At 45.1% G+C, this 10,811-nt stretch overlaps 1 protein-coding gene and 1 long non-coding RNA gene across 2 annotated transcripts; both read right to left on the bottom strand.

Moving 5' to 3' along the window:
* Positions 1-265: 265 nt before the first annotated feature.
* On the bottom strand, positions 266-2,606 carry LOC148377564 (uncharacterized). The gene is made up of 3 exons (XR_015856625.1): positions 2,456-2,606; positions 2,255-2,332; positions 266-410 (listed from the first exon to the last, which is right to left on the bottom strand). It is a non-coding gene; the product is annotated as an uncharacterized LOC148377564 (long non-coding RNA).
* A 6,954-nt stretch (positions 2,607-9,560) lies between these two features.
* Positions 9,561-10,811, bottom strand: LOC148377563 (uncharacterized). The gene is made up of 3 exons (XM_088368180.1): positions 10,684-10,811; positions 10,446-10,559; positions 9,561-10,214 (listed from the first exon to the last, which is right to left on the bottom strand). Exon 3 carries the CDS (start codon positions 10,068-10,070, stop codon positions 9,645-9,647), a length of 426 nt encoding a protein of 141 aa, XP_088224306.1. The 5' UTR covers positions 10,071-10,214; positions 10,446-10,559; positions 10,684-10,811; the 3' UTR covers positions 9,561-9,644.

The following is a 10,811-nucleotide window of genomic DNA, read 5'->3' as shown; positions in this document are numbered from 1 at the left end:
GTGTCTTTCAGTGCGGCATGGTGTCGTTCAGTGAGGCATGGTGTTGTTCAGTGCGGCATGGTGTTGTTTAGTGCGGCATGGTGTTGTTCAGTGCGGGATGGTGTTGTTCAGTGTGGCATGGTGTTCAGTGCGGCATGGTGTTGTTCAGTGCGGTATCGTGTTGTTCAGTGCGGTATCGTGTTTCTCAGTGCGGTATCGTGTTGTTCAGTGCAGTATCGTTGTGTTGTTCGTATTGTGTTTAACACTTAGCCTCTAACACTTAGCCTCTAACACTTAGCCTCTAGCATCTAGAAGGTAAATAAATAGGAAGGAAGGACTCACCGGTGATGTCTTCGCCCACGTCCAAGCGTTGTACTTTGTATTTTCATCCTTCTGACAGTGGAAAACATAGCCAACAAACACCGTGGAACCTAAACGAATGAAAGAAAACTATCATTTGGCCACAACCAACATTCACAGATACAACACAATGTGACGTGCGGGGTTGAGGTTAAAGGTTGAGTGAAGGGCCCTCGTTTTAAACTACTTTTTTGAAAAGGATTGGGAACAAGTAAGACGTATTTAATTTATTTAATGGGAAGTAGTAAGAGCTATTGAATTTAATCTATGTATTATATTCTATTGTATTGTATTCTGTTGTATTCTTTTGGATTGTATTCACACTAACCCCACTAAAACTTCAGCCCACAAAAACTCGCCTCTGGCGCCTAGCCTCTGGCACTTAGCCTCTAACACTTAGCCTTTAACACTTAGCCTTTAACACTTAGCCTTTAACACTTAGCCTAGAAGGTGAATAAATAGGGTTAAAGGTTGAGTGAAGGGACCTCGTTTTAAACTACTTTTTTGTAAAGGAGTGGGAACAAGTAAGACGTATTTAATTTATTTAATGGGAAGTAGTAAGACTTATTAAATTTATTTAATCTACTTTTCTTCCCAGGCAAAATTTGATGTGCTGCAATTCCAAATTTCCAAAGTGAATGAAGGAATGAAGTCCTTTAAATTATGATTTTGTATAAATACTAGGCATTAACACAAAATCGACGGCACAAAATGGGCAGACTTTACTTGTTTGAAAAGGACTGGTTACAAGACAGACTTTTTTAATTTATTTAATGGGAAGAAGACTTATTTAGTTTAATTGATCTATTTTTGTTCCCTGGCAAAATTCGATTTGCTGCAATTCCAAATTTCCAAAGTGAATGAAGGAAAGAAGTCGTTTAAATTATGATTTTGTTTAAATACTAGGCATAGACACAAAATCTACGGCACAAAATGGGCAGACTTTACTTGTTTGAAGAGGACTGGTTACAAGACAGACTTTTCTGATTTATTTAATGGGAAGAAGACTTATTTCGTTTATTTAATCTATTTTTGTTCCCTGGCAAAATTGGATTTGCTGAAATTGTATTTTGCCAAATCTTGCCTTGAGACCTGATAGGAAGTATTAAACGCTTAGTTAAATCAATACAAGTTGGTAATAAGAGCGAGTAATGTTGGTTGAACCGATGAATGAAGGTTGAAAGCAATTTAAATTATGACTTTGTATAAATACTAGATATTAACAGAACATCTACTGCGCGAAATGGGCAGAGTTTACTTGTTTGAGAAGGAGTGGCTTATTCAAAACTAAGATTTATTTAATCTGTTTGTTCCCAGGCAAAATTGGATGTGATGCAATTCCAAATTTCACCACATGATGGTGCCCAATTTTGACTTCATAGGACATATTAAACACTTAGCTTGTTATTATGTTCAAGGTAATCAGATTTGTTTATTATTCTAATGGCCTCTTCAAAACTATTCTGGATTACTACTTTGGATCTATTCTACATTACTTGGCAACAACATACTCTGTAACAGATTAGGCAGTATAATCATATCTGTTAACTTGAGAGTGCCCACACTCAATCTACTTATCGTGATGTGTTAAATCAATTACTGTTAGACATTATTTGTCTGATAATCTACCAAATCTTTGAATTGAAGAATTTGTGATTTAATTAATAGCTTGTTGTTATGTTAAGGGTAATCAGACTTGTATATAATTCTAATGGCCTTCTTTTGAAAACTATTCTGAATTACAACTTTGGATCTTATATTACTTTGCAACAATCTACTCCGTGACAGATTAGGCAGTATAATCACATATGTTAACTTCAGTGCCCACACTGTATTTATTTATGGTTATTTGTTAAATCAAGTACTGTTAGACATGAAATAGGAAGTGTTTAACATAAATGTTATGGCTACTCACCATTGTAGCTCGCTCCTGGTCAATGATACGAGCCTCTTCTTGCAGTGGAAAACTTGCAGCCAACAAACACCGTGGAACCTAAAGGAATGAAATTAAACATTAACATTTCGCCTCGACCAATTTTCACACGTACAACGCAACGCGGCTACACTTCTGCTATTACAAACGTAAATCTCCTTAAACACAATGAGTGTTACTTACCGTGTACGCTCTAGACGGTCCAGTTGCAAGCAGAAAATAAAGATATTTCTGTTGATAATCGTCGCTGCTCAGTGGCTCACGGCCATCGCGCCAACAGATTTGAATTTTGGCGGAGGTTCGGGCAATTACGTCATATCCGCGGCATTTGACTGCGACGTAATACCCGCTTATCTGAAACGGCAGTTAAAAGTAGAGTTACATCAAGTTTTCTTGGAACCTAAACGAATGAAAGAAAACTATCATTTGGCCACAACCAACATTCACAGATACAACACAACGTGCGGGGTTGAGGTTAAAGATTGAGTGAAGGGCCCTCGTTTTAAACTACTGTTTTGAAAAGGAGTGGGAACAAGTAAGACGTATTTAATTTATTTAATGGGAAGTAGTAAGACTTATTAAATTTATTTAATCTACTTTTCTTCCCAGGCAAAATTTGATGTGCTGCAATTCCAAATTTCCAAAGTGAATGAAGGAATGAAGTCCTTTAAATTATGATTTTGTATAAATACTAGGCATTAACACAAAATCGACGGCACAAAATGGGCAGACTTTACTTGTTTGAAAAGGACTGGTTACAAGACAGACTTTTTTAATTTATTTAATGGGAAGAAGACTTATTTAGTTTAATTGATCTATTTTTGTTCCCTGCCAAAATTCGATTTGCTGCAATTCCAAATTTCCAAAGTGAATGAAGGAAAGAAGTCGTTTAAATTATGATTTTGTTTAAATACTAGGCATAGACACAAAATCTACGGCACAAAATGGGCAGACTTTACTTGTTTGAAGAGGACTGGTTACAAGACAGACTTTTCTGATTTATTTAATGGGAAGAGGACTTATTTAGTTTATTTAATCTATTTTTGTTCCCTGGCAAAATTGGATTTGCTGAAATTGTATTTTGCCAAATCTCGATTTGAGACCTGATAGGAAGTATTAAACGCTTAGTTAAATCAATACAAGTTGGTAAGAAGAGCGAGTAATGTTGGTTGAACCGATGAATGAAGGTTGAAAGCAATTTAAATTATGACTTTGTATAAATACTAGATATTAACAGAACATCTACTGCGCAAAATGGGCAGAGTTTACTTGTTTGAGAAGGAGTGGCTTATTCAAAACTAAGATTTATGTAATCTGTTTGTTCCCAGGCAAAATTGGATGTGATGCAATTCCAAATTTCACCACATGATGGTGCCCAATTTTGACTTCATAGGACATATTAAACACTTAGCTTGTTATTATGTTCAAGGTAATCAGATTTGTTTATCATTCTAATGGCCTCTTCAAAACTATTCTGGATTACTACTTTGGATCTATTCTACATTACTTGGCAACAACATACTCTGTAACAGATTAGGCAGTATAATCACATATGTTAACTTGAGAGTGCCCACACTCAATCTACTTATCGTGATGTGTTAAATCAATTACTGTTAGACATTATTTGTCTGATAATCTACCAAATCTTTGAATTGAAGAATTTGTGATTTAATTAATAGCTTGTTTGGGGTAATCAGACTTGTATATAATTCTAATGGCCTTCTTTTGAAAACTATTCTGAATTACAACTTTGGATCTTATATTACTTTGCAACAATCTACTCGGTGACAGATTAGGCAGTATAATCACATATGTTAACTTCAGTGCCCACACTGTATTTATTTATGGTTATTTGTTAAATCAAGTACTGTTAGACATGAAATAGGAAGTGTTTAACATAAATGTTATGGCTACTCACCATTGTAGCTCGCTCCTGGTCAATGATATGAGCCTCTTCTTGCAGTGGAAAACTTGCAGCCAACAAACACCGTGGAACCTAAAGGAATGAAATTAAACATTAACATTTCGCCCGGACCAACATTCACACGTACAACGCAACGCGGCTACACTTCTGCTATTACAAACGTAAATCTCCTTAAACACAACGAGTGTTACTTACCGTGTACGCTCTAGGCAAAATTGGATGTGATGCAATTCCAAATCTATCTGAAACGGCAGTTAAAAGTAGAGTTACATCAAGTTTTCTTTTTTAATCAACACAATCATTTACAACCGTTGACCAGAAAGAATCGTCGAAATTCGACGTCCCCCACAAACGCCACGCTCACTCGCTTTTCAGGGCAACAAAAGTACTTCTTTTTAAAAACGATGAGTTGTACTTACCGTGTACGCTCTGGACGGTCCAGTTGCAAGCAGAAAATAAAAATATTTCTCTTGTTAGTCGTATGTTACCATCCGCTGTGTCTTTGTCAACATCGCCGCCATTTTCCTACTTCCTGCTGCGAGCCACGCCCACGGATTTAAATTTGGGCGGAAGCTCTTTCCATTGGCGTCGTTTTCGCGTATAGCAAATCCGATTGGTTGGGAAGGGGGCACGGTTATGCAGCCGAGGAGTCCTGTGATCGGTGGGATGTAAAGTAGGCGTCGACGTCACGTCCGCGTCACGTGACCACGACGTGGCAGACGTCAAATAGCAACCGCTGTTTTGTTTAGTAGACTTACAGTTGTTATGCATTGACATAATGGCGCACACACCAAATAGATTTAAATAAATTAAATAATTCTTCTGCCCACTCTCTTTTAAACAAGTTAACTCTCCCCGCGGATTTGAATTCCGGCGAAAGTTACGCCCATCGACGTCACGTATGTCACGTGACCACGACGTGGCAGATGTCATATAGCAACCGCTGTTTTGTTTAGTAGATTTACAGTTGTTATGCATTGGCATAATGGTGTGCACTCAAAATAGATTTAAATAAATTAAATATTTCTTCTGCCTACTCCCTTTTAAACAAGTTAACTCTGCCCACGTCCATTGACGTCTTGTCTGCGTCACGTGACCACGACGTAGCGACGTCATATAGTAACCGCTGTTTTGACCAGTAGACTTAGTTATTATGCGTTGACATAATGGCGCACTGGTTAGCATGGCCACCTCTTAAGCATGATGATGCGGGTTCGACGCCTGATCAACGTTAGCATGGAGTGAGCTGAAGTGCATGGCGCTGAAGATTTGAATCTTTGAAATGCGCTGAGGTCTGACATATCAGGCAGAATGGTTTGCCATCACGTTCAACAAAAAATAGAAACTTTCCCACTCTGATTAAAACGTCCTGTGTTCATCTACGTATTTTTGTTTTGCTGTGCATCTTTTCCCTGCCATTTCGAGAGCCCAATTGACACTCATAGTTTAAAGAAATGTGTTTGCCCATCCTACTTTGTGGAATTTCACCACATGCGCTTTTGACCAAAATACCAAATTGAACTCAAGTGAAGCCAACACGCACAACCCCCCCCCCCCCCCCACACACACCACACACACACACACAAATGTTGATATGAACATAAAAGAGCCGCATGCGGTTCGGGAGTTGCGGCTTGGCCAAACCTGTACTATACAACTTTATTTGTATAAAATTTTCACAACAGCTGTCACACAAACAAAGCGGGAAAAACCGAAGACGTGCGTGTTCCGCCCACGCTGGATTTATTTGCACCTTTGAAAAGACACCGTATTGCCGCAGATGTGGCAAAGAGTACTTTTGGGCATCTGAGACGGAAGGATGTCCAAAGCATCACGTCACCTGCTCTGGTAGGCATGGTGGTGGGACGTTGAGGTCAACCGCTTTGGGGTTGGCTGACTCTTTGATCGCAGGATGCCACACACTTGAAGACAGAAGCAGAAAAGCAGAGCTAAATGCAAAATGTACTCACCGGTGACTCCAATTTTTTTCCCCCCTGAAGAAACAGCTGGACGGGTGGCCCCGGCTGGCCAGTGGGACTCTTGTTATTCTGACCCTTTTTAGTGCGCGTTTGGGGCAACAACCGTTTTTTGTGGCGCTCTCTTCTGGTTCAAAAGTGCCCTGCATGTGAATTTGCTTTTCCTGCCTTCTGATTGGATGAGCGCCGGTGTGACGCGGTGCCTCTGTCACCGTGGCGGGGGGTATACGTTGGCATCGGAGCGTCTGCCAACGTCTGAGACCGGCTGGCAGTGTATCGGAGGTGTCGACTGCGGTGCCGCTGGAGCTCACTCACCAGCTGGTGTTAGGGCCACAGAATGAAGGCCAAGGAGAAGAATAGAAAGAGAAACAGAAACTTCTCCTCCAATTGTTTGATTTGTCTCTTCTGAGCTTCGATGAATTCTTTCAGCTCTTTGTTCCTCTAGGACGGACAAATGGAAAGTGGCATTCAAAAGCCAGTAAGCGTGCAAGTAAGTGCCGGGCTGGCTTTGGGCCCTTACCTGTTGCGCGCTGTGCAGCAGATCCATTCTCTCTTGGAGGATGCAAGCGTCGCGCTCCCTCAACTCGCACATCAGGGCTCGCTTCCATTGGTCCACGGCGCTCCTAAGCTCTTCTCTCTGATCCGCCGTCAGCACGTCATTCACGCCAGCGTGGCTGGCTTTTTCGCCGTCCGTGGCGGGGCAGTCCCGCTGCGGTAGCGCCTCGTACAACATGGCCTCCAGCTCCAGGATCCTCTGGGCCGCAATCCTCGTCCATCAGTGGTCCGGCGGGAGATTTGAGGGCGGCTTACCTTATGAGCCTGGTCCATGGAACACTTCCTGAAGTCCAACTCTTCATCCAGGTAGCCCTTCTGCTTGCAGAACATATCCTAGCACAGCTCAAGGTCAGAATTGTTGGGGCACATTGCCGGAGTTCCCCTTGGCTGATGTCGCGTGTCTGTCTACCTTCTCACTTTCAATGTCCAACATCTTCTGTTGAAGTGCTGACTTGGTCACTTTGATGTATTCTAACCACTGAGGAAAGGCTGCTGTCACATAAGCAGAATGCGAGAGCGTGCGTGGACGTGCGCGTTACCTTCTCGGCTAGGGTGAGAAGGGTCCTGGCGTGAATCACGACCACCTGCTCCTCGTTGGTGAGATTCTGCAAGAGCCCAAAGGCACAGCGTCAACAAGCTTCTTTCAGCGCAAAGCCTTCCAAAAGTCACATTTGAGCCGCCGAGTCTCGTGGAGTGCGAACATAAGGAGTTCGACATACACTTACGGCGTTATAGCCCAGGATGTCCAGCTTCTTCATCAGATCACTGATGACGATGTCCGGGGGAAAGGCGCAAGGAGCAATGTAAGGTGTTCTGGGACCTCGGGTTAAGGTTAGGGTTGCGAGGGACGCCTTACGTACGCTCACGCCCTCGGCCTCGCAGTAGATCTGCAAAGGGCTGAGGCCGTCTGGGAAACGGACTTGCAGAAACTTCAAGACGGGGGAGCGCCACTCCCTCTCCTGAAAGGCAGAGGCATGCATCCGTCCGTCCGTCCGTCCGTCCGTCCGTCACATCTCTGGCCTCAACACGCTTGTGCGAGTCTTCCCACCTCCAGCTCCAGGATGCGGAACTCAAGCAGTTCGTTTTGGTCTCGGATATCCTGGATGTGCTCTTTCAGACGCGCTTCTTCCGCCTCCATCCGCCTGACCTGAAAAGACAGTCAGACCTCATCTGCGGGGCTTCCCGACAGGTGTGACGCCAAGCGACTCCGCCCAGCGCCTTTCTTTCCGTCACCTTTTCGGCCAACTGCTGATTGCTCTGACGCAGCAGCTGCTTCTCCTCCACCCACTTGACATTCTAGAAGAGACAAACGCGTGGACAGCTTTGGAATGTTGTGTCATTTTCATCCACAAATTCTTTGGTTGACTGGAAAATGACATTTGCTTTTCTCCGCATTTTCCCAGCCACGTTCGGGGGGGGGGGGGGGGGGGTGGTTGGTCCAGTAATGCCAGACGGATGAGTGACTGAAGAATGTAGCTATTTTGTCTGAGAAAAAGGTGTGCTCATTGATGAGCTTACCTGTCCTTGTTGCTTCAGCGCTGACTCCAGATCTGCTACTCTGCTTTGATAGTGACCCATTTCTACCATCAGCTTTTCTCTGGTCTGAAAGGAGGAGGAGGGAGGCTCCTCCTCCTCCTTTCAGACCAGAGAACACCCGAGGCTGGGTGAGAACGGGGAGGCTGCGACCCGGCCGGGGGTTGCGGGAAGGGGCGCCACCTTGATCTCCTTCTCGGCGTCGTAGTCCCCTTTCGCTGGTCTGGGCTAGCAGAGCGTAGGCTCGTTGCAGCGCTTGATATTCTTGCGTCAGCTGGCGGTAGCGAAGCTCCGCCTCTTCATGCACACACCAATGCAACACAGCACTAGTACCAGAATCAGTCAGACCGGCGACAAAGCACCCGCGACGCAAAGACGAGTCCGATTCCAGGCTGAAGAGGAATGTTTGGTGTCAATACGCTGGCAGAAATGGCGGGCTACCTCTTCGGGTTCCGTGTCGGGGGTTCTGTCGGTGTGAAAAGACAAGGACGATCCGTCCGAGTCCACCAACACGTCTTCGTCGTAGCCGTAAAATGTTTCGATGACCTGCGGGCGCGGAAGCAAACATCTCTCTGAACAAACTGAAGCGACACCTCACGATGAATCGACGAGAGGAACGATAGCGAGAAAAAGGCCATTTCATCTTGCGCAACACCAAGCAGCCGCAAACAAACAGACTCACCTTGCAGGACCTCACGCTTTGTTCCTCCTCAGAGATTCTCGACGTCGGTATCGTAGCAGCAAATCTCTCTCCTGTCGACACAAATAATCCGCCTTTGAGATTCTTTGGATGCAAAGGGAACGAACGGCTCCGGCGCAGAAACAAACGCGACTCACAATGACATTTCTGACATGAGCTCCTGTCTCCAGAGCCTGAAAAACACGTCACCGGCGATGATTGGAGGGACGCTCGTCTTTTCCAAAAGTGACAACTACAGGGTGTGTCAGGGTTTTCCAGATTATCTTTATCGTATCATTGTGTTGCTTTGACTTTGACTGCGACCTGTAATAAATAATATTATTTATCCCTTATTTATCCCTATCGCTTATCCCTTCCTACACAAAGTCGTAAAACACCCCTTGCTATGTTTTGACTAGAGGTCAAGGGCTTCCTCTATTCAATCCACTCTTACACCCACCCTGTTTCTCTTAATTAAAATGCTCGTGCAGGAGCCGAGAGTCAGACTTCATTCGTACAACGGATGGACTCTCCACCTGCAGGTGTCCAAAAGAACTTACTTGTCTCCCGTGTGGTTCTTGCAAAATAAGTTGGAGCGAGCGCAACTCTAACAGGGTGCATTTTGCCACTAGCTGCCTACGGACAATGACGTCGCGCTCGCGGCTCATGGTTGACGGGCTGAGCAGCCGGGCAAGTCCGTCGTTTTCAGCGCACAGCGAGTGGCAAAGGCGCTGACAAAACGGGAGCTTTGAGCTGCTGAAAACGGCAAAACAAGTCTAAAGCGTGTTCAAACGCGTGCGCACAATGCTCCTGCTTGAAAGGTCGGAATTTAAGGGGCCAATTTTTTGGATGGCGGCCGCCGGCCAAGCTTTGGACGGAAAAGGTTTCCTGGCGACAGCGAGCGAGCGCGGCGCTGCCGTACGTGCACCGAGTCGCCTGCCTGAAGACCTTGGACAAGTCGTCGATGATGTGCCGCTGCTCCACAACTTGAAGGAACTCCATTTCACCGTCCTGCTGGCCGCAACCGCGGTCCAGGTCATTGAGCGAACTAGGCCTTCTCTGTGGAACACAAATGCAGTGGACTCTGTTGGCACGCCGCCGTTGTCCGCGTCGACTTACCAAGCTTGCCATCTCCTCGTTCTCCTGGGTGACAAAGCGCACTTTGTTTTCAAGGCGACACAGCACCAGCGAGAGTTCTTCATTCTTCCTGCTCAGGCGTTTGTTTTTGTACAGGAGTGGCAGAAACTGGCTTTCTGTTTCTCTCAGTCGCTTGAGCTGCAAGCATGAAGTGCGGGATGTGAAAGACGCACAACACGCGGGCCAGAACGTATCCATTCCTTTTGCATCGGTTTGAACGGAATCGTGGCTTTGGCTCCCAATAAAAGACATCTACCAGGCAACCGACTCGCTGCGCCGCTCAACTAATAAGCAAGCGCAATGGGTGCCTCGCTGGATGGCGCGCATCAAACGTAGCGCAAACCTTCAAGCGTGCCGTCAATAAATTACCAGTTCATTGCGCTCTTCAGAAAGCAGGGCGTTTCGATCCTCCAGTTTCCTGATGACTGCGCTGAGCTCAGCGATTTTCAGATGAAACCGTCGCGTGTCCCGATCCTCCTGAGACTGAAAACGCCCCGCAACACACACACACAAGCACTCGTTCAAAGTTCAAAACTGTTTTTGTGCTACCTTCCTCCAGCAACGAACTAAGTCATGCGTACTGCAAGTGTGTGATGAGGTGGCTTACGCAATGAAGAGGATTGCTAGTAGCGGCGTTGACCCCACTTCCAGGGTAGTTTAGGCCCGCCCTTTGGGAATCCCTCAGGGCAGCGATCTGCTGCTCGGCAGCCTGAGTCTGCAGCTGAAGGCGGTGGA

The sequence above is a fragment of the Syngnathus floridae genome, unplaced genomic scaffold (genome assembly GCF_059516105.1).
Source record: "Syngnathus floridae isolate MCC-2025c unplaced genomic scaffold, RoL_Sflo_1.0 HiC_scaffold_126, whole genome shotgun sequence".
In the NCBI taxonomy this organism is placed as follows: Eukaryota; Metazoa; Chordata; class Actinopteri; order Syngnathiformes; family Syngnathidae; genus Syngnathus; species Syngnathus floridae.
Note: the sequence above shows the minus strand (reverse complement) of the source record. Positions and strands in the feature narration are given on the sequence as shown.